Source organism: Pseudorca crassidens, chromosome 18 (genome assembly GCF_039906515.1).
Source record: "Pseudorca crassidens isolate mPseCra1 chromosome 18, mPseCra1.hap1, whole genome shotgun sequence".
Lineage (NCBI taxonomy): Eukaryota > Metazoa > Chordata > Mammalia > Artiodactyla > Delphinidae > Pseudorca > Pseudorca crassidens.
Genome location: NC_090313.1, coordinates 65,861,351 through 65,888,987, shown reverse-complemented (window position 1 = coordinate 65,888,987; position 27,637 = coordinate 65,861,351). Strand labels below are relative to the sequence as shown.

The 27,637-nt window shown below is 39.9% G+C and overlaps 1 protein-coding gene across 16 annotated transcripts in view; it reads left to right on the top strand.

Annotated features, from left to right (window-relative positions):
- The window catches only part of COG6 (component of oligomeric golgi complex 6), a 299,945-nt gene that overhangs the window by 58,575 nt on the left and 213,733 nt on the right, over positions 1-27,637 (top strand). For 12 of the 16 annotated variants that reach the window (XR_010936897.1, XR_010936889.1, XR_010936888.1 and 9 more), the window contains one exon: positions 16,816-16,990. The exons of 2 other annotated variants lie outside the window; for them this stretch is intronic. Coding sequence is in view for 2 of the 14 variants with exons in the window: in XM_067713212.1 (XP_067569313.1) it covers positions 16,816-16,990; positions 19,964-20,035 (247 nt within the window). In the remaining 12 variants the exon portion in view is untranslated. Of the gene's footprint in view, positions 1-1,128; positions 4,672-16,815; positions 16,991-19,963; positions 20,099-27,637 lie in introns of those variants that run through there. 2 more of the 16 variants (XM_067713212.1, XM_067713214.1) reach the window with 2 other exon arrangements.

The following is a 27,637-nucleotide window of genomic DNA, read 5'->3' as shown; positions in this document are numbered from 1 at the left end:
GGAGCCGTGCTGGATTGCAGCATTAGAGTAGTGATGCAGAAGGTGTTATAAAGGGTTCTGAGTGATAAGGTAAGGAATTTTGACTTCTCTGAAACCAGAAGAAGCCATGGAACCTCCTTGAAGAAAGGCCCTGGGTAGGGGAGAGACACGATAAAAGGTTTGCTTTAGAAAGATTAATCTACGAGCAGTGCTCATGATACATTAAATGGGGAACAGACTGGATGGGGGAAGACCGGGTAGGAGTTTTTCTTAGATACTCCAGGCAAGAAAAGTTTGTTAGGGCCTGAACTGAGGTGATGAGACATAGTTATGCCATTGACAGAAGCAGGAGACATAAGAGAAGTAGGTTTGGGAGTAAAGCTTTAAAGACACATTTTTAATTTAGTTATAAAAATCAGAAAAAGATGTTTTCATCAGTAGGTATATAGAAATAGAAGTAGCTGGGGATGCCGAAGTAAATGTCATGAAAACATAAGGGGTTAATGCAGATTTAATGAGCCCAGTGTTATTTTTTTCTAAAAACATTTGCTTCAGTTTATTTAAAACTATTTCTATTCTTTTATGTACTTATGTAGAAATGCGTATTTGAAAATGCTGTGATTTGTTGTAGGCAAGTGTCACGTTTTTGCGAGAGAGAAGAAATCTAGGAGATATGGTTGTTAGTGTAGGAGCTGTAGGTGAAAGGACAGTATATTGTAAGTTATTCTGAGATTTGAAGTATTGAGAAATTTGAATAATTATAAGTCTCTTTAAGGTTGATGTGTTATCAGTCATGTTTTCAAAATCAGCACATTCATGGTGGGTCACGGTTTCTGTTTCTTGTTTAGTAATCCACGGTATATCAGGCGCTGTTCTAGCCCTAAAGATAAGGCAGTGAACAAAACACAGCTCCTGCCCTCCTGCAACCTGCGTACTAATGGAGAAGATTTAATAAAGAAATAATAAATATAAAGAAACCTTTTATCCCCAAACCAAAATGACTAACTCATGTAGCTGTACAGTGGTTGTAATAATATATGTGTGATAATTACGAAAACGAAATTCGTCGGTTCAGGCATGGAGCCTTCTTACAGTGCTTGGTGTTTCATTCTCAGATTATGTGTTCACATTCTGTTTGTTTGTCAATAGAGAGCAGATCATAAAACAGTCTACAGAATTAGTCTGCAGAGCCTATGGTGAAGTGTATGCAGCTGTGATGAATCCAGTCAATGAATACAAAGATCCAGAGAGCATTCTACACCGATCGCCGCAGCAAGTGCAGACACTTCTCTCCTGATTGTCTTAGAATGTGTTAGCAAAACATTGCATTCCTAAAACACTGAAGGTTTTCTTGGTTTTTAGTCTGTTAATCTTTACTTTGAAATTTGATGGTTACAGTTTTCTTTGTATCATAAGAATGCAGCTCCCAATAATTGCTTTGCTTTGGTCACAGTAAAGTGAAAGTAAGTAACACGTGTTGACCTGAGTTGGCATTGCTCTGTGTCTGCACTCCACGTCTCTCCAGCCCTGCAGTTCCCCTCAATTCTGGAATATAAATATGTGGGGAAAGAGTAGTATGAGAGGTTGGAGGGATTTTTCTTTTTTACAAGATTAGTTCTAAATTAACTGTACATTAAAAAATTATCTACACTTAGGAATTAGTTCGAAGATAGGACCTAATAAATATCTCTTTACTTAAAGATTCATTTGCTTTTTTGCTAGATATTGTGAGTAGGTATACTTAAACTGAGGAGCAGAAATGTACATTCAGCAAAAATAGGAAAAGAGAGAAGTAATTTAAAGGTGGCTTCTACTCTGTGTCTGCCCTAGACTGAATTCAAGGCGAAGTTCGGCACTTCATATGGGATGTAGGCATCCTGTGCTTCGTGTACATCTAGTGTTTAAAAAAGAATACTTGTGGTACAATGTGGACTCTAACTTCAACACACTTTGATGTTCAAACCAAAGAAAGAAGGTATACTCTAACCCTGCAGGAAAAAGGCCAGAGTAGCGATTGCTAATTGACGTTATGTCTAGCCTTATGGTGGCCCCTTGTTTGGGCTCTGACTTTAGAACCGTACCAAGAGTAAGATTCAGAATCACTGTTTTTGTTTTTGTTTTTTAAAAAACAAAAAATCTAAATGTGTTTGATGTGACTTGACTTTGACTTTGTTGGTAAGACTTTGAGGACAGATTTTTATTAGCAAAATATCTTAATTTCTGGGCTTCCCTGGTGGCACAGTGGTTGAGAGTCCGCCTGCCGATGCAGGGGACACGGGTTCGTGCCCCGGTCTGGGAAGATCCCACATGCCGCGGAGCGGCTGAGCCCGTGAACCATGGCCGCTGAGCCTGTGCGTCCGGAGCCTGTGCTCCACAACGGGGGAGGCCACGACAGTGAGAGGCCTGCGTACCGCAAAAGAAAAAAAAAATCTTAATTTCTGGTAAATCCATAAAAAGAGCTAAGTCTCTAAATTATATGTGAGAAAATGAGGCATAAGGAAAAAATTGACTAGGTTAAAATATTTTGAAAAGTAGTAAGATAAAATTACTATTTATATAGCAAATACAGAATATATAACAAATCAGTATTTACAGAACATGGTGTGTTCATCTATCTGAAATATGATTTTTTTGGAGCAAGAGTGATTGATTATATATCATCTCTTTTGGTATTTAATCTGTATTTTTAGTCTTTTTCCTTCAATGAGTATATGTGATATATAAAAGATAGAAAATAAAGTATGATATAAATCAAGAGCTTAAATTTTATATAATTTATATCTACTGTGAGAAAAGATTGCTTACTTACCATTAGTGAATTCCTTTGATTTCTAGGAAAAAGGTATATTTAGCTTTTTACTTAATTTTTTCAAATAAAATATTAAACTGTTTTTAGAGTAGCAATCATTGCAGTATTTTTATACATTGTATCAGTGTGTTTTTAGAAAATATGCTAATAGGAAAGAAAGTACAATATAGGGCCAAATTGAGATAACCAATGGAAGATTGATGAGCAGAATGTGGTATCAGTGTGATCTTGAAAACTTAATTAAAATAAATGATTGTAAGTGTTAATTCATTAGCTTAACACTGCATTTGCTATTTACTTCGTAGTTTGCATCTTGAACTGTTTTGAGATGGCGTAAGTATAACCTTAGGTAATGCGTGTCAGCCTTTCCTTCAGAGAGAAAAGGTATTTGCCTGACCAAAACCCTCTCTGGTTGGACGTTTCCATTTCTTTCTTTGTGCTTGTACTTGGAACAGGTGAATGTTATCTGAGAAAAATCACACAAGTAGACTGACTTTTTAAATTCATGATCACAGTCTTCAAATGGCACTCAACATTGCTTTGTAGTTCTACTCCGTCTCTGGTAAACTCACCTCCCCACTTTTCAAGATGACTTTTCCACCCTCACTTAGTGAATGACCTTCGTAATTCATTGAGAAAACAGCTGGTAGGCTAATCTCCTGCATTTTTCTACCCTCATATATTGCACTCATCTTCATCTTTCCTCCTTTTGTGCTGGAGACAGTGTCCCTCCTCCTGTGACAGGCTGTTCCCTTCCTCTGGACTCTGGATTCCATTCTGTCACCTTCTCAGAGACGTTTCTGAGTTATCCGTCTCTTTTGCTTCAGCAACTTGTGACTTCTCTGTAGGATTATTCTCGACAGCATACACAGTGCTCTAGTGTTGATAGTATTTTTTAAAACTTTCCACCTCCCAGATCCTCACACCTCCATTTCTCTGCTGCTTTTTTTAATGATCGTCTATGCATGCTGTCTTATATTTCTGCTGCCGTTATGTCTTAAATTAGCCCCATATGGCTTCAGCATCACCACTACAACACAACTAACCCTGATGAGATCGCCATAGTATTATATGTTGTCAAGTCCAATGGATTCTTCTCATTCCTTATTTTATTAAACTTTCAATAGCATTCCACACACTTATGTCTGAAATACTATACTTCCTAGGCTTTCACAGCACAACTTTCTGCTAGTTTTCCTTCCAGTTCATTAGCCAAACCCCTCTCAACCTCCTTCCCTGGTTCTTTTGCCTCTTTGTGACCTTTAAAAGCTCGCATACTCTAGGGCTTGATCCTCAAATTTTTTTCCTTGCCTTAGGAGTTTTTTATTATCTCACTATAGCCTGGCCTTTTCTGACTGCTATTAGCTCACATCCTTAGGTCTATCCATATAGTGGAATACTCTACAGTAGTGAAAAATGAAGTAATTTCCAAATACATAATGTTGAACAAAAAAAAAAATTACAGAATAATATAGTATGAGTCCATTTATAGAATTAAAAAAAAAGATAAAACAAATTTATACATTCATGGATACACATGTGGTAAAGCTATAAGGAAATATAGGAAATGATGTGGAATTCAAGATTATCTCACAGGATCTTTAGAAGTTACTAATGTTCTATTCTTACAATGGAGTGTTGGTATATGTATATTCATTTTGTTAGTTTCTAAAATTTACATATATGTGACGTGAACTCTTGTCTATATATTCCACAATTTTAAAAAGAGTTTTAAAAAATTGTTTAACACGGCCTGGGATAAAGTTAGAACTCAGTATGTGTTAGCTAATATTTTTCATTGTGCTTGTTATTAAACACATTTATTAAGTGCCAACTGGGGCAGGCTCTGTGATAAGCAACAAGGTTTTAAAAGACCACTAAAATGTGCTTCTGTCATTGAATTCCCTGTCTTGCACAGATATCGCATGTATTATAAGTAGACACAATGCAGTTTGATAGGGCGTTTGTGCATGTAGGTAAGAGGAAAAAATGAACTAACATCATTTTTTATGAAAGCCACATGTATGTACTTGGAGTTGAAGAGGCTGAGAGCATAGAAAAGAAAGTTTTAAAACACAACCATACATTTTAAATTCTTTGATGATCATAATGACTGGGTTACATTAATTAGCTATTTGATTAAGATGCAAAATTGTCTTATAGGTTGGGGACATCAACAAAAACATTGGATTAAGGAATTCCAAAATTCTGCCTCTCCCTAAAAGAAACAATAAAACTGGGCTTCAAAAACTGTCAAGATCAACTTTTTCAGAACGCTAGAAACCAACTAAAAGCTAATAGCAGTTAGATTGTGCTTATTAAAAAACTAAGCAAAACAAGCTGAGTCTCGGCATGCTTTGTGGTATTTTAACTTAGGCTAGTCCTATGCTTTGCTCCCAAACTCAGCAATAGCCTTGAAAATAGCATCCCACGCTTCCTAGTACTGGAGAAAGCAGAATGGACCAGGTTTGCAAAGATTGTCCTTACTTGACATGTCTCATGCCTCCCTGGGAGACCCATTTGAAAAGCTTATTTTTCTCTTGCCTAACTTGGAACTTGCCCAGGGCTAAAGCCACTACCCAGGGGGAGGGGCCAGTTGAGGGGAGGGGCCAGTTGAGGGGAGGACACTTCTCTGCTGCCTGAAGTTAGGACAAATGGTAGACTAAGGTAAAAGCTTGGGAAGAAAAGTTAGAAATGAAATAATAAGGGTTTTGAAACACTCTGACATATTCTTGGCAATCTAGAAATCTAGTGCACATGTCTAGCACTGTGCATGCTCAAGAAGGACCAGAAAGACCCTAAGCACTCACCTCTGGGTAACCTTGAGGCTTTGTGGAAGCAGAAAGTGAAGGCTGAAGCAACGTTAGGAGCTACCTGGCTGAATGTTGAAGGAGTGCCCCAACTCTCACACACAACATCTCAGCAAAGACTGGGAGTTTTTTTGGTTCCAGACATTGAAATCTCTGTCCAGTTATTAGCTGACAGCTAAGCTAATGGACCACTTTAACTGGTCACGCACAACAAAGAATATAGATTTTACAAAATTAGTTCAGGAAGGTCACTGAAACATGCAATAACAACCACGAAAGGCACCAACAGCAGACTCTGAGGGATGGGGTGAGAAAATCTGATTTCCCAACAGAATGGGCACATCGTAATATTAAAAATGCTCATGCTTCAAGAAGAAAAAAGCAAGGTGCTCAAAGTATGGCCAATGCACAGAAGGGAAAAAAAAACAGGCGATAGAAGCTGTCCCTGAGTAAGCCCAGATGTTGGACTTACTAGGCAAAAGACTTTACAACATCTCTTCTAAATATGTGCAAGGGCTGAAAGTAAGTATGAGAACAGTATCTTCCCACATACAGAATATCAATAAAGAGGTAGAGATTTCAAAGAGGATGTTTTTATAGTTATGAATTTATAATCATAAAAATAATTTAGTCATAATTTTATAAAAATTACAGAAAAGAAACTTCTGCAGTTGAAAAGTGTATTAACTGAAATGAAAAATTCACTATAGGAGTTCATCAGATTTGAGCAGGCAGAAAAAAGTATCAGCAAACTTGAAGATAGGTCAATTGAGATTATCCAGTCTGAGGAATAGAAAGAAAAGAATGAAAGAGAATGAACAGAACCTCAGAGACCTTTGGGATATTATCAACAATATTCACACAATGGGAGTCTCAGAAAGAAAAAATAGGGAAAAAAGGACCAAAAGAATATTTGAAGAAATATTGGCAGGAAACTTTACAAATTTGATGAGAACCTTAACATACACACTCAAATTCACCAAGCTCTATTGTAGGATAAATTCAAAGAAATACACCAAGACACATCACAATCAAACTATCAAAAGGCAAAGACCAAGAAGGAATCTTGAAAGCAAGAGAACTCATCATTTGCAAGTGATCCCCAATAACACCTGATTTCTCATCAGAAATCACAGAGGCCAGAAAGCACTGGATGACATATTCAAAATGGTGGAAGAACAGCTGTTAGAATTCTATATCCAGCAAAACTGTGAAAATATAGGAGAAAGTAAGACAGTCTAAGATAAAAAACAATCATACCATACATGAATGTTTAAGGGTTCTTGAGGCTGAAATGAAAGGGTACTAGACAGTAACTCAAATTAGCAAAGAAATAAAGAATAGCAAGGAAATACAATATATGGGCAACCCTATAAACCAACTAGATTTAATAGACATCTACAGAACACCCCATCCAGCAACAGAGTATACAGCCCTCTCATGGGCACATGCTGAATTATCTAAGACCACATGTTAGACCACAATACAAGTCTCAGTAAATTTAAAAAGATTAAAGTGTGTTCTCCAGCCACAATGACATGAAATTAGAAATCAATAACAAAAGGAAATTTTGAAAATGAATATGTGGAAATTAAATAGCATACTCTTAAATAACCAATGGGTCAAAGAAGAAATAAGGAAATTAGAGAAAACTTCGAGATAAAAGTTTCGTATTAAACAGCATATCAATTCTTATGGGATACAGCAAAAACAGTGCTCAGAGGGAAATTTATAGACTACATTAAAGAAAAATAAATTTAAAACCTACCTTTATACCTTAAAAAACTAGGAAAAGAAAAGCAAACAACTGAAAGCAAGAAGAAGGAAATAGTAAAGATTATAGCAGACAGAAAAAATATAGAATAGAGAAGTAACTTATTTCAGCAAATGGATGTGCTAACCATTCTGTAATGCATGTACAGATGTGTTTGAGTACACATGTAAAAAAGATGTTTCAAAAATTGTTTCTTACACAGCATGTTGAAAAGAGTGTTATTTCTGAGAATGTATGGGCTGACCATTGTGTAATGCATGCAGACAGGTGTTTAAAGACATGTAAGAAGAAGTTTCTAGGAGTGCTCCCTGCTCATTGTGTTAAGAATAATGTTATTTCAGTTACTGGATGTGCTGACCATTCAGTATTGCATGTAGAGAGGTGTTTATATATTTAAAAATATAAAATAGGAAAATACAGAACAGAAAAGTTGGTTTTTTGAAAAAAATTTTTTAAAAATTGACTACCCTTTAGCTGGACAAAGAAAAAAAAGACAAAATTACTAAAATCAGATATGAAAAGAAGGGACGTTACTACCTCACAAAAATAAAAATGATAACAATACTACAAATAAATACATGTCAACAGATAATATAGATGAAATGGACAAATACTAAAAAAACAAACTAAACTGACTCAGAAAGAAATAGAAAATCTGAATAGACCTATAGCAAAGAGACTGAGTCAATAATAAAAACACTTCTAATTTTTAAAAAAGCCCAGGACTAGATGTCTTCACTGGTGAATTCTACCAAATGTTTGAAGGATTAACACTAATTCTTATCGAATTCTTCCAAAAAATAGAAGAGCAGGGAGCACATCCTAACATATTCTATGAGCCCAGTATTTGTTATTGGTATGACGAAGCCAGAAAAGGCACCACAAGAAAACTACAGACCAATATCCTTTGTGAATATTGACACAAAATCCTTAACAAAATACTAGCGAACAGAATCTAGCAACATATTAAAGGGTTATATACTATGATTAAGTGGATTTATTCCAGATGCAAGGTCAGTTTAACATGAAAGTTAGTCAATGTTCTATACCATATAAATAGAATAAATGAAGAAAAAAATGCATGATCACCTCAACAGATGCAGGAAAATCTAACGCCCTTTCATGCTAAAATAAAGAAACACTCAACAAACCAGGAATAGAAGAGAATTTCTTCAACTGAAAGGACATTTATGAAAAACACACTGCTAACATTGTACTTAGTGATGAAAAACTGAAGACTGCCCCCTGCCAAGATTATGAACAAGATAAAGATGTACACTCTTGCCACTTCTATTCCACATTATACCAGAAATTCTAGCAGAGCAATTAGGTAAGAAAAAATTAATTAAAGACACACAAATTGAAAAGGAAGAAGAAACCCTATGTTTATTTGCTGATGATTATGGTCTATTTATATTTATATATATATAATACTAAAGAACAAAAAAACCCAAAACTATAAGAATAAACAATGTAGCAACATTGCAGTATACAAGATCAGTATGCAAAAGTCTGTTGTATTTCTAAACATTAGCAGTGAACAATCTGAAAATTAAAAAAACAATTCCATTTATGGTAGCACCACAAAGAATAAAATACTTAGTAGATTTAACCAAGGAAGTGAAATACTTTTCCACTGAAAACTACAATACCCTATTGAAAGAAATTAAAGGTGCCCTAAATAAATGGAAAGACATTTCATGTTCATGGATTGGAAGACTAAAGATTGTTAAGATGGCAGTATTCCCCAAATTGATCTATAGATTCAATGCAACCTCTATCAAAATTCCATCTGCCTTTTTGTGTTCCAGAAATAGACAGGCTGATTCTAAAATTCATATGGCCATACGGGGGACCTTGAATAGCCAAAACAATCTTGAATCTTCCCAGTTTCAAAACTTGTTACAATGCCACAGTAATCGAAACAGTGTGATAGTAGCATAAGGATAGACATACAGTTCAGTGGAACAATTTAGAGTTCAGAAATAAATCCATGCATCCATCATCAACTGATTTTTTTACAAGGCTGCCAAGACCATTCAATGGGGAAAGAACAGTCTTTTTAACAAATGGCACTGGAACAACTGGAAAACCACATGGAAAAGATTGAAGCTGGACCTATATCTCATACCATATCCAAAAATCAACTCAAAATCAAAGATCTAAATGTAAAAGCTAAAAACTAAAACTCTGAGAAGGAAACATAGGTGTAAATCTCTGTGGCCTTGTATTAAGCAACAAGTTTTCGTCTTTTATACAATAATGGATTTTTAAATAAAAATATGAGTAAAATGTAGAGTCACATAATGTTGAATACTTGCAGTAAGTCACTTTATTTTTCCTATTAGTTAAATATGCTGTTAACAATTATAAATAGATAGGCCTACATATGGTTACTTTTGGGCTATAGTTGTATTTAAGCACAACTATTTGGAAAATGCATACTTATTCCTCCTCAGAGAGAATGTGCTTTTGGAAATGGATAATATAATTATGTATTTTTATGGATCCAAATATAAAACTACCATAAATTGGCTATGAAATGAATGTAATAATCATATTAATAACGGCATGCCAGCCTATCAAATTCAACTAACATTAATGCCAGTGAATATTAAAAAATAAAAACTTTCCTAGCACTGATAATGTAATAAGTAAAAATAAATTGTACTAAGTTTATAAAAATGAGATGAATTGGGGGAAAATTTTGATAGGGCCAAAAATATCCATATGAAATATTTGCTTGCTCTGAGGGGATATATCATTTTTTGACAAAGTGTTTTGTCATTGTGTATTTTAAACAGGGAAAGTCCAAGCCAATCTAGAGTTTTCAAAGTTTATAGCTTGGCCACCAGGAAATTAATGTACTTGAGTATGCTCTTTATTTCCGTTAATGTCAAGATCTGAAATTCCCCTGGAACAAGCATTAGTTTTTTGCCCACTAACTGCAAAATGACAAGGAGCAAGAGTGATTTTCCTTATGCAAGCCATCATCAAAAGTTGGGTCTCCTGTGTAGAGCCCAGCCTTTCTACGGGTGTCATATGTATGAGCCTAGTCTGCAGGATTCAGACAAGAGCTGGCTACTGTTGCTAGCCAGGCCTCTGATGGAACATAAAATGGTAATGGGGATTGAGCTGAGGTAGAAAAATGCACTTGCCTTAGAAGCCGCGTCTCAAAAAGGAAACCAAAGATTTGATTAATATTCCACAGACTTGTAATATGTATTTAATAGCAGATCAGGAATCTTTCTTAACAACTGTATTAGTTCCTTTTCATAAACAAAGATGTAAGCAAAGCATTCGAAAGCCAAAAGGCTGTCGTTAAAAACAAAAGTCAACAACAAGAAGAAAAACATCAAGTTACCCTGCTTTTATTCTGAATCTTACAAAGAAGAAAATCACTTATCCACTGAGTAGTAACAGGTTAAGGTAATGAATCATACAATATTAAACCATGATGGAATTTGCAGAAACCAAAAATGTGCAAATTCACTCTTATGATTTCCCGAAAGACTCTCTTTTTGCAAGTGGTAAATCATTAGCAGTGGTGTTGCTCTTGGTAACCGCAGGTCCTAAGGGATGGTGCAGAATTAGTATTGCTTCCTACTTTCTGTATGTCATCATGGTGGGGTGAGGCTAGTGCCATCTCTGTCATATATCTAATTTCCACATATGTGGATACATTTCTGGATCTTTGTTGCATTCTTCTCATGGGTGTATTTATTCCTGCACCAATAACTGCTACTTGAATTGTCAGAGCTTTATAATAAATCTTGATATCAGGTAGGGTGTTCCATTTTATTTTCTTCATCTAGAGTGCTTTGGGCGTTCTTGGCTTTTAGCTATTTCACTTAGATTTTAGAATCAACTTTATATTTCTCAAACAGCAGTTGGGAATATGGTTGTGATTACTTTGAATCTATATATAAATTTGGATAGAATGAATATCTCTATGATCTTAAATAATTCAATTTGTGAACCTGTTGAATTTTCCCTGTTTATTCAGGGTAGGGTTAGTGTCCCTTAGAAAAACTTTTATAATTTTCTCCATATAAATCTAAGAAAATTTTGTTATATTTTTTTCCTAAGAAACTTAACAATTCTTGTTTATAGTGTAAGTGGTATCTATTTTTAAGTTACATTTTTAAATTATTGGTTGCTGTATATAGAAATGGAATTGATTTTTGTGTGTTGATTACATTAGATCCAAGCATTAACTAACTTTTTATTTCTGATGATTTTACTTTGGGTTTTCTGTATAGACATTTATATTATTTGAGACTAGATGACACTTTTGTTTCTTTCTTTGCAATCTATAAGCCCTTTATTTCTTTTCCTTGCCTTAATGTGCTGACTACAACCTCTAGCACGATGTAACTAATAGCAATGATAATAGACACTTAATTCTGATTTTAAAGGTAATGCTTGCAGTATCTCACCACTAAGAATTAGGTTTTTAGTTGATTAATCAGAGAGGAAGTTCTTTATATTCTTACATGCTCTTAGTTATTAATTATGAATAAGTGTTGAATTTTATTAAGTGACTTTCAGAATCTATTGAGATGTGCATGTGGCTTTTTTCTTTTACTTTTTAATCTGGTAAATGACATTTATATTTTTTCTGATGATAAAGAACTCTTGCATTCCTGGGATAATCCTAAATTGATCATATTATTTTCTCTTTTTGTATAAACCACTGGATTTAGTTTTGTTTATTTTTGTATGTTGACTAGTGACCTTGCTAAATTTACCAATTAATTCTAAATTTTATCTGTAGATTCTTTTGTAAACTTTATCCATGCATTCCATCACATAGTCGGTGATTAATGGGAGTTTTGATTCTTCTTTTAATTTTTCTAGCTCTATGGTACTGTATAATGTTTAACCAGTATGATGTTACAGTGTTGAATAGAAGCGGTGAGGGTAGTCACCCTTGTCACCCTTGACTACCCTTTAGAGGATAGTCACCCTTCTAAAATGTGGGGAAGGAGGGAAAGCTTTCACTAGTAGATATTTTGTAGATAAGCTTTATCAAATTAATAAAGTTCACTTCTGTTCTAATTACTTTAAATTATGAATGAGTATTGAATATTATCAAAAAATTTTTTTTCTCTATTTAGATAACCATATGGTACCCCTCCCCATTATTTGCTTAATGTGGAGAATTTCAAATGTCAAAATAACCTTGCCTTCCTGGAATAAATCCAGTGGGCATAATGTACAATCTCTTTCTATATATCTCTTGATTTGTTTTATTAATATTCTATTTAGAATTTTTGCATCATGCTCATGAGAGATTGCTCTGTAATTTTCCTTTTTTTTCAATGTCCTTGTCAGGTTTTGGTAACCAAACCTCATAAAACTAAGTGGGACGTGTTTTCCCTTTTTCTCTTGTCTGGAATAGTTTGTGTAAAATTGTTATTACTTCTTCTTTAAATGTTTAGAAGAATTCCAGGTGAAACCAGCTTACCTGGTGTTGTCTTTGGAAAGGGTTTAAATTGCAGGATTAGTTTTAAAAATAGATACGGGACTATGCATATGGTCTATTTCTTCTTGTGTTAGTTTTGATGAATTCTGTTTTTCAAGGTATATGTCCATTTCATCTAAATGTATTGTCATCCTCTTATCTTATTTAATGTCTGTGGACCTGGTAATAGTAATTTGTGTTTTCTTTATTTCTTTTTTTGTTTCCTTCTTAGTCTTGCTAAGAGTTATGGACTTTGCTAGTCTTGTCAGAGAATCTGTTTTTGATGTGATTGATTATGTTTGTTTTCTATTTTGTTGGTTTTTTTCCTTATCTGTATTATATCCTTCCTACTACTTTATTGGTATTTTATTTGCTCTTCTTCTTCTACCTTCTGTTTTTTTGGCCATGCTGCTCAGTTTGCAGGATCTTAGTTCCCTGACTGGGATCCAACCCGTGCCCCCTACAGTGGAAGCGTGGAGTCCTAACCACTGGGCCACCGGGGAATTCCCTTTTTCTACCTTCTTGAAGTGGAAGTTGTATCATCAGTTTTCAAATTTTCTTCTTTTGTAATATATTCACTTAAATATGTTCATCTGTATTTCCTTCTAACACAGACTTAGCTATATCCATAACTTTTATGTCATATTTTTATTATCTTTCACTTCAAAGTATTCTCTCGTTTCCATTGTGATTTCTTTTTTGACTCATGAATTATTTAGAAATGTATTTACAAATATATGAAGACTTCCTAGTTATCTTTTTATTATTGATTTTGAGCTTAATTCTACCGTAGCCAGGAAATATATACTGTATATCAGTCCTTCTATATTTGTTCATACTTGCTTTAGGGTCCAGCATATGACCTATTTCAGTGAACGATATCCCCCTTACACTTGAAAATGATGTGTTCTGTAGTTACTGGGTGCAGCGTTCCACATGTGTTAAGAGGATAAACATTGTTCATCTTGTGCAGATCATCTGTAGTCATGATGTTTGATCTGCATGTTGTCTCAGCTACTGAGAGAGATTTAAAAACAAAATTTTTAACTGTGATCGTGGATTGGCTTATATTTCTTTTTAGTTTTGTCAGTTTATGTTTTATATGCTTTGAAGCTATTTCTCAATATTTAAATTTTATTCATTATAATTTTTTCTTTGAACCATTAGTTACTTAGAAGTACATTATTTGCATTTTTGCTATTAAAGTTTTTAGCAAGGGAATGAGGCAATAAAATTTATTTCTTAAAAAGAAATATTGATGATGATGTCGATTTCCTTCTGCCATGCCCCTTGGGCATCCACTGGCTGTGTCCTACTCCACAGTTATAAACGTAAACTACGGACTCACCAATTAAGCTGATGTATGAACTAGTGGCAGCACCAGTCACTATGCTCCCATGATAAATTCAGCTAAATCCTCACGTTCGTATTGTTCACTCCTGTCCTTCTCTCTCAGACCCTGGGTTGGGTGATGTGGATTCTGTTGGCTTTTACTGGTGTTTGAATACTAGCCTATGACTTTAATCTCTAAGAGATCTTGATGTCTTATATACTAATCTGATTTAATTGACCAAAACGACCTCATCTCAAAGTGAGTTATGGTAAATAAAAACGTTAACAAGTATAAGCAAATATATCACACTGGTTTCCAGCTCCCAGTTTTTTGAGATAATAAAATGTGAATCCTTTTTATCACTGAACGTTGCAATATTCATTGTAGATGGTTTTTCTTGAACAAAATAAGGAGGCAGTTTTCTTGTTTGGTGGACATTCTGCTATTTATAAAATCTTCCATAACCTGAAGCATACACGTAATGTAAAATTCAGTTTGGTTTATATCCAATAGCTTCTGAGAGTTTTCCATGGACTTTTGGTGGTCGGCAAAGGACTTATTGGAATAGAAGTATCACAGCTTCTGTGCTGTGTGCAGATGCTTACTGAGTGTGATGAAGGAATCATTCTCTATCTAACTGAGCACATATTCTGAGCAATTAGGCCAAGTGCCAAAACCATTAAGGCTCAAATGCCAAGTGCCTGTAGGGAGGGTTCTGTTACTGGATTTAGCAACCAACCCCTGGCTCACTTACCAGAGGGGGGCACTCCAGGCTTCCTGATCGCCGTGCCCGCCTGGCTGAGACTCAGCAGCTGTCACCCGGCTGCTGCTGGCTTCTACACGCTCTCCCCATCGCTGCCTCTGTCCCCCCTCTTCTTGCCCATCTGCCCTCCATGTGGCTGCCACTTGAGTGGTGGGCGCACAGTTGGAGGCACCTTACAAGTTGAGTCATGACACCAGCTGACACATTGCATTCACCTTTCCAGTGCCTCCATACCCCGCAAGCCCCTTCTACAGCTTGGCAGCTTGAAAGGAAAGGATTGCCAATTCCTGTTTCATAACATTTCAAGGGCTCCATTCTGAGTCTCTGGAGTATCCTGGCACTCAAGGAAACTGAGCACAGGGGCGGGAGAGGGAGAGCCACACGGGAAATTATGGACATCCAGGCAAGCCCTGGCCTGCACCCAACAAAACCTGGGGAGACAGGGAACGAGAGTAGCATTTGTAACTCCAAAATTGTATCAAGATGAGCTGAAGTCTGGTTCTGTCACTTCCCCATCCTGCCCTGTCCCACAACCATCACCCCCCCCCAAAAAAAAGAGCGGTGCAATTTCTTAACAATTTGACTTTTATCCAGAACTGAGGCTCTTTGTTTGTTAGAGCTAAGCATTTGGTCCAAGACTGTCTGATTCTTTCTGTGGGAACTTGAATCAGCACCCGCCACCCCAGGCCCCATAGAAGAAGCAGATGGGGATCTTGGCGAGGTTCGGAAGTCCAGGACTTGGACAGGTTGAGAGTTCTATCTGCCAGACTGACTGGCTTGTAATTAAAAAGCTTCTCCTCTTCCTCTTTTGCACTTCTCAACTTATCTGAGGAATCAAGAGAGTGTTCAATCATGCATAAAGACAAATCTGTCCATATAAGTGCAGATCTGCATTTGAAGTCAAGGGCTTACCAGCAGAGATGAGTCACGCAGGCTGGTTAGGGCGATGGGGCACACCCAGTGTTCTCTGCACGGTTAGAGCTGGGGTGTGCAACCCCCCTTCCCCTCTGTTTGCATCTCTAGTCCCTCACCTAAGCTGCGCCTACACTAAACACCCCTTGACTGCAGGATTCTGAAGCGGGTTTTGGGTCTTGTTAGTGACACTGACACCAGATTGTTAATGTTTATCTGCTTTCTAATACTCAAAAGAAAATAAGTCGGGCTTCCCTGGTGGCGCAGTGGTTGAGAGTCCGCCTGCCGATGCAGGGGACACGGGTTTGTGCCCCGGTCCGGGAGGATCCCACATGCCGCGGAGCGGCTGGGCCCGTGAGCCATGGCCGCTGAGCCTGCGCGTCCGGAGCCTGTGCTTTGCAACGGGAGAGGCCACAGCAGTGAGAGGCCCGCGTGCCACCAAAAAAAAAAAAAAAAGTCATTAGTCTCGACATTTTAATGTGTGAGCGTTCTGAGAAAAAACTTAAACTTGCTCCTTTGGACTAAGTTGTGCTCGTTGTCAGATTGAATGCATGTTAGAAACTTAAGAACAAAGTGAGGCATGACCACTTACGGCTCTTGGCGTAATAAGAACTTGGAGTTATTTTCACAAATATCTGTGTTTTTCTTTAAAATGTTCTAAAAGTGCCGAGGAGTTGGGGTCTTCTCCCTAGAGGAGCTCTTCAGTGGGGCATTGGTGATTTGGAGGGGGCAACAGCAGGAAGCACTGCGGTCAGTGCCCACCTGTGACGGAAGAAGAGTGTTATTTCTCTGTGTGTTCATGGAGGGATCGTTTACGGATCTCACCAGAGTCGTGTGCACACTTCCAGGGCAGGAGGGGAAGATGTCACTTGTAGGGGTTTCCTTACAGGTTGGCAAGGACTGTGCTGCTACCTGGGGGTGTTTCCCCTGGAGTCATTCTCTGATGCTTAGATTTCCCTCTCACACAGGCAGACGGCTCCCATTCCAGCTCTGAATTCTGCCGGGATAGCAGGAGAGGTGCCAGTTGTCCAGCTTGCTTGGGTAGCCACACCAGGAGGAACTCTGGAGACGGTGGAGGGACAGGGATCTCTCCTCTGCAAGACTAGAGCTTTATCTTCCAAAGTGGAGACGCCCCAGCAGGAGGTGAGACCTGCTTACCATTAGTTGGTCCCGCTCTGAGTCATCACTGCCTGAAGCAGCTACCAGCTGTGGGCTTCACCAGTCCTTCGGAGGACCCCATGGTCACCGGGGTCTCCTCCGACCTCGTGGCACAGTCAGGCATTCTCAGATCGCTCCCACTCACATTTGTTTATGCAATTTTGTTTTTCTTGCAGTTTAACACACGCATCTCCGTCTCTCTCTTTCACACCCAGGCACAGTGAGATTTAGTAACCCATTTTAATGAGGCAATTATATTTTAACTCTATTATGTGCAATTATCCACTCACTTCAATTGCCTCAGCTGGAGAGCCTGGTGTTGAGGTCCCGCTGGCACTCGCTTGCTGGCCCCGGGGGCAGCTGGGTGGCTGGGCCTCTGAATGCTGGAACGCGGACACTCCCGCTGCCCCCCCCCCCACCGCCCCCGCTCTCCACAGGTGGCTCAGTGCTACCACAGGGCAGGGACAACTGCAGTTTCTGGCCCACCCAGTGAAGCTCTTGATTGCTGTGTGGGTGGCCTAGATCTTTCCCATCTGCTCTGCTGTGCTGGCTGGGTTGTTTATCCAGGCCCCAGAGCCCCAGGTAGCCTTCAAGCTTGGAGGGACCAGAAAAACAGACTTGGGTAATCGGAGCCATGCACCTTGGTCTGGGTTTTTTTCCTATAGTCATCTAGGCTTTAGGTACCTAGGAGTGAGGGTGGGAGACGGGGGCTGCTATATGCCCATCCTACCTTTGCAGGAAAGTCCCAGTAGTAGCTTTAAAAAAGAAGGTTTTAATTATATCTGCTTCATGCAGAGTAATATACCTAATTTATGTGGCAGCACAATGCATAACCAAGCGGCCACCCATGGGCTTAACCGCCAGCTTAGTAACTAGAATATTTCCGATACTCTTGCATCTACCTGTGGCCATTTGTCCATCCTTGCCTATGCTTAGAGGGAGCCATTTGCTTGAATTTTGTCCCTACTTTTCACTTGGTTTTCTTCAGACTTTTAGCCCGTATGTATGTATCTGCATTCGTTATCTGTTAGTTTTGCTTGCTTTGAGTTTGATTGAAACGGTGACCTTCTATAGGTAGCCTTCAGTAACTTACTCTTCTCCACGCAGTGTAATGTTAAAGATTCATCTTTGCAGCTGTGTTGAGTTGCAGTTCATTTATACTCACTGCTGTATAATATCCCAAGTTATTTGTCCATCCTCCCATCAAAGGAAGTTCTGGCTTTTCTTGATATTTTTTGTTTTGTTTTTTTGGTTTTCATTATGAACAATGCTTCCATACATGCCTGTGTACATATACCAGTGCACATGCGCGAGAATTCCTCTATCTTGGACTGGAATTTCTGGGTTGTAGAGCATGAAAATGTTCAAGATTATAAAAGAGTGCCAAATTGTTTTCTAAAGTGGTTCAACCGACTCGTAGCCCTTCCAGCCAGGCAGTATCTTTTGGCTTTTTCAGATTCCTAAGTGTTCTATGTCCAATGTGACACAACGGTTAAGAGCATTATTTGGAATATGAACTCCAGATGTTGGCTCTGGGACCTTGCAAAAATTAGTTGTTCTCTCTAAGCCTCAGTTTTTTCATCTGTAAAGTGTGGGGAAATACTTGAGTACAGTTCGCCTTGGCAAACTCCTTGCCTTAATGAAAATGCAGCATCCCCCAGCAGCCCAGTGCCAAGTGGAGCAAACCAAAGTCCCCTGTGCTGTTGTTCAGCTGCTTAGTACCATTCACAATTTAAATCTGTCCTGCAAAGAAAATGAGAGATCAGTAAGATATCAGAAGGTATAAACATTTTCTGGTTTGTATCAGAGGTGGTAATTTGGTGATTTACCTAATTAACACCCACCACGACTGCTGGTATCTCGTACTTATCAGTTGGGTTTTCTCTCTGGGCTGTCAGTGGAACACCTGTGCCCTCAGAGCCCCATAGACAGCGCGAGCTACACCAAGACTCCCTCTCACTGGAGCTGCCCTCAGAGACAGCCAGTGATGATGCTACAAGCAGTAACGTTAGGACCGGGCTTTCACAAAGCACATTTCTGTAAGGCCTATCATTGTCTCCCCACTGAGGTCCTCATAGTTAAATGTTATTTCTATTCCCATGTCTTACAGATAAAGAAACTGAGCGTTAGAGGCAATTAAGTGACTTGTGTCATGTAAATTGCAGAAGCTTGACTGAGGCCCAAGTCTTCTGTCCCTGGATCCAGTGCTTTCCCCACCTCCTCACTATGTCTTACTGTGTCATACTCCTAGTACGTGTTCATTCATTTTTCCTTTCTATGTTAGTAATATAATCCACTCGATTATAGAAAAACAAAAAGAAATCCATTTGTGTCTGCGGAGGTGACTGTAGCCAATAGCCAGGATACCGAACAAAGTCCACTGTCAAATGTGCTTTAAGAACAGTTCAAGAATTAAATTGTGAAAGGCTCATTCATAATGAAAAAGGCTTCAGATCACGGGCTTTAATTTCTCCAGGTTTTAATGACTGAAAGGTTTGGTGACAGCTGAAGCGAGTAGTTCCTGCATCTTTATTGCTGGGATGCTTTTTCACGAGGAGCTTTTTCACCAGGCATTTTCATCACCGCCTCATCATCTTCTCCTCTCGTTTCTACAAGACCTCACTTGATAATCTTAATCGTCTTTTTAGTGTTCACTTTCACTAAAGAAAACCTCTCTGGGCTCAGGCATCAGCTGTCCTTGGTGACCGGGCTTCACGTCTGTCTGGCTGCCGCTCAGATGGTGAGGGCTCAGATGGTGAGGGCCCAGCTGTGGCTCTGCCCCGCTCCACCACCTGCACAGGCCAGCAAGAGGACACAGTGCCGCCGCTTGGGTCATTCCACTCAAGACTGAGGGATGAGAACCACCCCGATTCCCAATGACTCAGGGCCCAGCCTGCCCTCCGGAGTCTCACTCGGCAGGTCACAGATCCAACAGTCTTTCTGGCTTATTTCCCACAGATGCTGAAAGGCACTCGCCCCGCTCAGGTCACACTGCAAGATTTCCAAGCACTTCTTTGTGCACCGTCTTGATGTCGCGCGAGATCAGCCGGGTGTGATTGTCCCGGAGGCGTCCAGATGGAGGTAGAGTGTGCGGTGAGCCTCAGCCTTCCCCCCGGTCTCCCCAGTCAGACCCTGCCCTGCTGTCAGTCCTGTCACAGGGTCATCACAGAGAGCGGTGACTGGACCCTGGAGCAGGGAGTTGAGGAAGTGCATTGGCCCAGGTTTTGTCTCTGCAGGAGAGTCCTGATTTAAGCCCTGATTTGAGTAAATGTGACTTTACTGGCCCTTTCTTTTCTTAGAGACATGTTTCCTGCCCTCAGGGAGCTTATCGTCTTTATTTCCTCAGCTCTTCATTGCTTGAGGGCAAGAGCTGGGTCTTACTTTGTGTTCTTTGCAGGGACACCAGCCCCTGAATATTAGTTGAACTGACTTGGTCTTCGAATCTCAGAGAAGCCATCAGGTGTAGTGGTGGTACACAGCCTCTGGAGCCCAGGCCTTAGAGTCCCATCCTCTCTCTGTCATCTGTTACCTAAGGCAGGTTACCCTGGCAAAGTAACATTGCCTTCTTGTGCCTCATAAACACCTGAAATGGACTTTGCTAAAGTTAATCCCTGGCACTGTGGTGTCACATAATTTACCATCCAGGACTTTTGAATCTCAGAGAAGTTCTCAGTGAACACCTGAAATGGACTTTGCTGAAGTTAATCCCTGGCACTGTGGTGTCACATAATTTACCATCTACTTCCTGGCTCTGAGACCCTTCTCAGACTCCCCTTCCTGGCCTGAGAACTCAGTTCTTGACCTCTTATGGATGGTTCCAGTAAACAAGTAGTTGACTCCACTTATAGTCTCTTTAGAAAACAGAAAAACATCCCTCTTCCAATTACCCTGGGCTCTCTTGCCCCTGCTGAGGACCTGAAGGGTTTTCCAAAGCAACCAAATACTCTAGCCAGAGGTCCTAGTCTCAGACCAGCGACCAGCTAGTAAAGACCTATACTCCTGCCAATTTCCCAGGGACCGAATTCCTTCTATACACTTGCCATTTTAAATCACCCGTTTGGGGCCGGTCCCTTTGTATATTTCAGGTCTCACCGTCACCTAAGCCCCACAAGGCAGACATCAGTATTGCTGTTGTCCAGTGAGAATCAGGAGGGTCTGAGAGGTTGAGGCTCGTTCCCCGGTGGCAGAGCATGGATCAAAGCCAATTCTGTCCCCTCTCCACTCTTCTTCCATCCTAGCTACAGGAAGGGAGAAATAGCAAATCTGTCTCCAAGGCAACCAGAGGAAGGAGGGCGGCCTTCCGAGAGTGCAGCTCATTTGCGATATTTATGTACACTTGTGTCTTGGGAAGAGGCTTGGGCTGGGGTTGAGGCAGCCACGAGCACTTTCCAAATGGACTTCCCTGGCTGTTGGAGGGGAGAGAGCTTCGTGTGGTCTGGATTCCCCTAACAGTGAGAGTCTTGAGCAGCGGCTCTTTCTTTTTCTTCTGACAAAGAAAAAAAGATTTTATGCCATTTATATATTTTTCCACTAACCACCAAAGAGGCCGGGACACAATGATTTTCCATAATTAGAAGCTGATTATCTGTTTCTACGTCTGCTTTGATTAGAACAGGAGGAAAAGAAAACAAAATACAAACTCTGAACTGAAGATTGTCTGATTTTAGATGGGTAGTGCCCAGTCATTAAGGAGCCGGGCCACTATCTTTGGTCCGTTATCTGGGGAATAGTAGTCACTGGACTATAGAAATTCTGCCCCAGCCTAATTTCAATCAGGATACTTTTAATGCTGGTAGTTTTGTAGAACTAGGTTAATTCTTTCCTATGACTTGAGCACCATCCACCTAATAATCAGCTGCTTATTATTTAAAAGTAAATGCATTCCTTAGAATAAGAAATGCTGTGATAGCTTGTGCAAAACCTATCATGCTGTACTGTCTCAGTTCAGGTGGAAATGGAAGTTATGAATCTACCGACATTGTTGTTTGCTCCATGATATCTAACTATTGGCTGAAATGTACCTAAAAATGAATCACGAAACGGAACACGAAGGTGGTAAGGAGTTTGGGTAGATTAGTGTAAAGTGGTTAGGTGAACACCCACGTGTGTGTGGTGTGTGCTGAGTGGACAAACCCCAAAGTGGTCCCTCGGTTCCCAGAGCGGGACTGTCTAATTGCAGGAAAGGGCCCAGCCAACTGCTTCCCTAACTGTATTAATAGGGCAAACCAGAGCGTGCTGTTTATAGAATGCTCACCAGTAAGCCCCCAGTTCACATCTGCCAAAGGAGACCTTAGTCTCGACTTTCAGAGTCTTCCATATTCTCTTATTTTTCCCCAAACTTCATATAATTTAAAAACTTTATAAATGCAGTGTACATTTTGAAGACTCCTTTCTTCTAATAGAAAGTTATTTTTTATAAGTTATTACCAGTAATTTCTGGTGCTTAGAACAGAATGTGACGTACACATTAAATATGGGTTTTTTTTAAAGATCTTTTAAAAATTTTATTTTATTTATTTTTGACTGCGTTGCGTCTCCATTGATGCGCGCGGGCTTTCTCTAGTTGCGGCCAGCAGGGGCTACTCTTCATTGCGGTGCGGGGGCTTCTCATTGCAGTGGTTTCTCTTGTTGTGGAGCACGGGCTCTAGGCACGCAGGCTTCAGTAGTTGTGGCTCGCGGGTTCTAGAGCGCAGGCTCAGTCGTTGTGGAGCACAGGCTTAGTTGCTCCGTGGCATGTGGGATCTTCCTGGACCAGGGCTTGAACCCATGTCCCCTGCATTGGCAGGTGGATTCTTAACCGCTGCACCACCAGGGAAGCCCTTAAATACGGTTTTGAAACACTCTGAGAACTATGTTTAGTGTTTGGTACAACTTACATTCTTCTCAAAAGCTCTTCTCTTTGATCTGTGGATTTGGATGTTAAATTTCTTTCCTATAGATTTTTATACTGGTTCTTTTGTCAGTCTTCTTGTTTATAATTATTTTTATCAGCAGTTTGGGGCAAACTTTTTAATAGTTTACACCTAGAAAGTTTACAAAGATGCAAAATTTGCAGTTTGTGTTTTCACATTATTGAGAAATCACCATGGTTTTATTCGGGAAATTCCGAAGAAGTGAGACTGCAAATTCATTGGTAATGATTGTGTAAAATAGGGGTTATGAAAATGCAGAGCCACAACAGTGACACTGAAGCATCAATGAAATATCAACACTTCGACAGGGAACAGCATTTCCATTGCTTTCCCAGCCCCCAGGGAAGGTCTGCTTTTACTGAGAAGCCATCAGGTGTAGTGGTGGGTACACAGCCTCTGGAGCCCAGGCCTTAGAGTCCCATCCTCTCTCTGTTATCTGTTACTCAGGCAGGTTACCCTGGCAAAGTAACATTGCCTTCTTGTGCCTCATTTTCCTCATTGGTAAGATGGGGATAATGGTTTTGCGACTCAAGCTAAAACACATAAAAAGTGTGGAATAATGCAGTGCACATAATAAGCATTTATGGGATGTTAGCTGTTCTTAGTTTCATTACAGTTATATTGCTGAAATTTGGATTGGAGAAAAAGAAAGAAAACCACACAACTCAGTGATCTCTACCCATTTAATCCTTGGTATAACAGACAAAGGTCTAGACAAAGAGTGAAGACATCTGGGTTCTGGTCCTGGCTTTGACTCACTCTAGCTTTGTGACCCTACTGCGCATCCAGGGGCTTGGTTTCCTCAGCACTAAAATGAGAGGATTGTAGTGGAGATCCATTCCCTTCACCTCTAGCATCTAAGGTAGTGCTCTAGTGGGTCAAAAAACCCCTAAGAATTTAGTTATTTTTTTCATGTAGTATCACATCTTAATACATCAAAACAAAGCCTCCAGATGCCAGCTGAAGTGAGAGCTGGAAATATTCTGAAACAGAGTTTTCAGAGATACTCTGAAAGACACTTTTTAGGCAAAATTCTGATCAACAAAGAGTTGGGAAAATATGACTGTTTTTAAAAAGCTAAAGAAAACAACTGCAAGAGAATAGTAATATCAGCTCTTTTATTCTAGTGTCTGGCTTTGTTTCTAGGAACCATTAGATGAAACAAACAAGCAGAGGAAGGAGGAGGAGGGAACAAGAGAAATAAAGTACAACTTGTGTGTCATGTATGGTTGTTATTTTAAGAAAATGTATTCTGACCAATTTTATTCAAAGAATAAATCAACAAATACCAAGTAGCAGTCTGCCCCAAGACTTTTTTTTCCCCAGTATAGACCTAATCAGAATAATCAGGTTATGTCAAAAAAGTTTCCAGTAAAATGGTTGTCTCTCTCTTTTCCAGTGTTATTGTTAAATACTAGCCACTGTGGAGTCGCACAGCCCCCTTGCCTGGTAGTCTTAGCTGAGTAAACATTAACACTGTTCATTTTCCCCTTGGAAAAATGAAGGCAAACAATGGGAAAAGATGTAACAAATGTTTTGCAGCCTTATTATAAATATTTTATGAGTGAATCAGAGAAATTAAAGATGAAAAGCCCACTGACTCTTGCCGGTACCCTGAAGTCTACTGCTGTATACTTCTAAGTGGTTTGTCTGGTCTAGTTTTTAGTGACTCGGGTGGTAGGGAATTTACCACTTCCCTCAAAGCTACTTTCCAAGTGGAGACTACCTGGCCCGCTAGGGAAGTTTGACAATCCCCTTGCTTGGTTCGATTTTCTCATTAGTCTCATCTGATTTGGCCCGTTCAGTTGCTCATCTTTAGTGTCTTTAGAGTCTTCATTGTTTCCTATGAAACAGTGTGTTTTTCGTTTCTTTTCTTTTCATTCAGCCTTTCTCTCTTCCCTTTTTGCCCGGAAGGGAGCAAAGATTTTTATTTTTTGCTTGTGGATAGGTGAGCAGTAACCATCATTCAGCAAATTCACAGCAGCAACCACAACGTGAAGTGATCACTTACCATGTCAGGTGTCGTGTTAAATACTTCGTATACATTATCTCATTTATTAAGTACCTACTATTCACCAGATACCAGGAATGCAAAGTTAAATACGAGCCTACATTTTTGACAAAGCTTATAATGTACCGGAGGGGACAAGCATTCAAACAGGTAACGTCAGCATAGCGTACCCAGTACATGGGGCTGTCTTCAGAGTATTGTTGGGACATGGAGGATGTCCAGTCCAGCAGTGAAGAGAAGGGGACAAAGGCAGAGGTCAGGTGGGGTGGGAGGATGATATCCCAGAGGAGACGAACTCTACACCGAATCCTTAAAGAGTTAGAAAGGGCGTGTGAAGTTGGAGAGAAATTACATAGAGTTCAATGTTTTTAAGTTGAAAATCACGAGGATTGTTGGGAGGTAAGCTAGTCCAGCATCCGCTTGTAGAAAACTCTGTATTACCTGGTGTGAAAACCTCGGACTTTGCTTTGGATTTTAAGCAGGGAAGTGACGTGACTGCCGAAAACATCCAGGAGTGGGGGCAGGAGATGGTGACTGTGGATTCTGTCCTGGTGAGGTGCAGTGAGTGTTGAGATCCCAGGGTCAGGTTAGCTGTTCTTGGCTGGAATATATTTAAGGCCACCTGTCACCTTTGACTCTAAGTAATCAAGTCCCTTCTGAATCTCTGCTCCAGATACCTTGATACTGAAAAGCTGGTAATGGAGAACACATATTTGCTGCAGCCAGTGGGCTTATGTCAAGTGATGGTGATTTGTTGACAATTATCTAACAAGTTCTGAGGAAGACTAACTTTCTCTTGATGGCACATGTGAGGTGTGATGGGAGAGAGATACGAACTACCGCTTCCTAAGCATCCACTCTGTGCAAAGCCCAGTGCTACGGGCATGAACGTTTATTGTGTCAGCAAGGTGGCAGCAGAAGGTCAACCTTCTGGAAGTTAAGCAGTCCTAATCAACACATAATGGGAAACAACCACCTGCAGCAGTGTTCCTATCTAAGATCACTTAGATAGGATCTAAGAGATGAGTTGTTTCTATTTTCCCCACAGCCTAAAAGTAATAGATGATAAAAGAAGCCTAATACTTGAGGTCAGTATCCAACTTGGTTAAGGTGATTATGGTATAGCCTCAGGATAGAAATGGCACTAAAGGAAGCTTCAATCTGATAAATTATACTGTAACAGGCTTGTCTGAAGTAGTAGAGAGATAATGTCTGTCTGAAGTTTAGAAAAAGCGGGATAAGGCAAAAGGTCTCTATCAGGATTCATTCAGAACATCCAAGGAAAGGAGTGACTGTAGGTAGCTGATGTGTGCATTGCCATCATTGGGTTTCTAAGGGTCTAGAAACACAGGATGTTCAGGAGCTTGGGTTAAATTGTCCTCCCAATTACTGAACACGTTTTCTGGAATCTGAGCTCATCAGATAATCTCCTTTGTATGAGCAGAGATGGAATGGGACTGTGGTAGACTGTGGCCTCTGCATTCAGACCCCCTGGGCTGGTATCTTGGCTCTGACCCTCAGAAGCTATGTGTATTAGTTATCCATTGATGCATAACAAATTACCCCGACCTAGCAGTTCCGAACAATAAACAGCTCACAGTTTCTAGAGGTCAGAGATTTACGAGTGGCTAAGCTGGGCAGTTTTGGCTCAAGGTCTGTCGTGTGGTTGCTGTCATCTGAAGGCTTGACTGAGGCAGAAGGACCTACTTCCAGGGTGGCTCACTTCCACGGTGCTGGTTGTTGGTCTTCCCACGTGGGGAGAGTTCTGAAGATGTGATGACGGGGTTTCCCCAGGGTGAGCAATCCAAGAGAGAGCTGGGAAGAAGGGGCAGTGTCTTTCATCCTAACGTAGGAAGTATATTCCATCACTTACACCACATTCTACTCATTCGAATTGAGTCTCTAAGTCTGGTTCAAACCAAGCGAGGGGGAGAATTATGTTCCGCTTTTTGAAAAGAGGACCTTCCAAGAATTGTGCACACAATTTTACACCATCACACTGTGTAACCTTGGGCAATTTATCTAAAATCTCTGTGCTCCAGTTTCTTCATCAGTAAAGTAGAAATGATATTAGTATCTGCCTTATAGAGTTGTATGAATAAAACGAATTAGTGGAAAGACCTTGAAACAGTGCAGGATATATGATAAGTGCTCAGTAAGTATTAGCAACTGTTACACTGATGACTAACTCTATTCCAGACCCTCTAGCCTGGGATGGAGCTAATCTGGAAGCAAGAGGAATGTATGCTGGCGCCAGTCATGGGTTCCCCTTAAACTGATCCTTCTTACTAGCAACAGAGTTATCTCCACACCCTGCTGTTGGGCTTTGATGAGCCTCAACACTGTTCTTGCCTATGCTGGGGATTCAGGACAGGCAGTATGTTTACTTCTTTGTTATGAAGACGACTTATTATTTTCTCACCAGAGGAAGTGGTCTGGAAAGGTGTCAGCCAGACTGGGTGATTTCTCAGGTTCAATGGCATGGTGATGAGGAAAACCAAATGGCATCCAGGGGTCCTGCTGAAACCAGAGGTATAAATCTCAGCTGAGCCACCAGGAGCCACCCAAGAACCCTTAAATAGATCCTGTCAGATTCTTAGGGTGGCTTCCCTGAGGAAAGGCCTCTCCAGAGCTCTGTCCTGAAGTCACCTCAGAAAGCTGTGTCTCTGACATCACAGGAAATGGATCCAGGGCCAGAAATCACTTCAA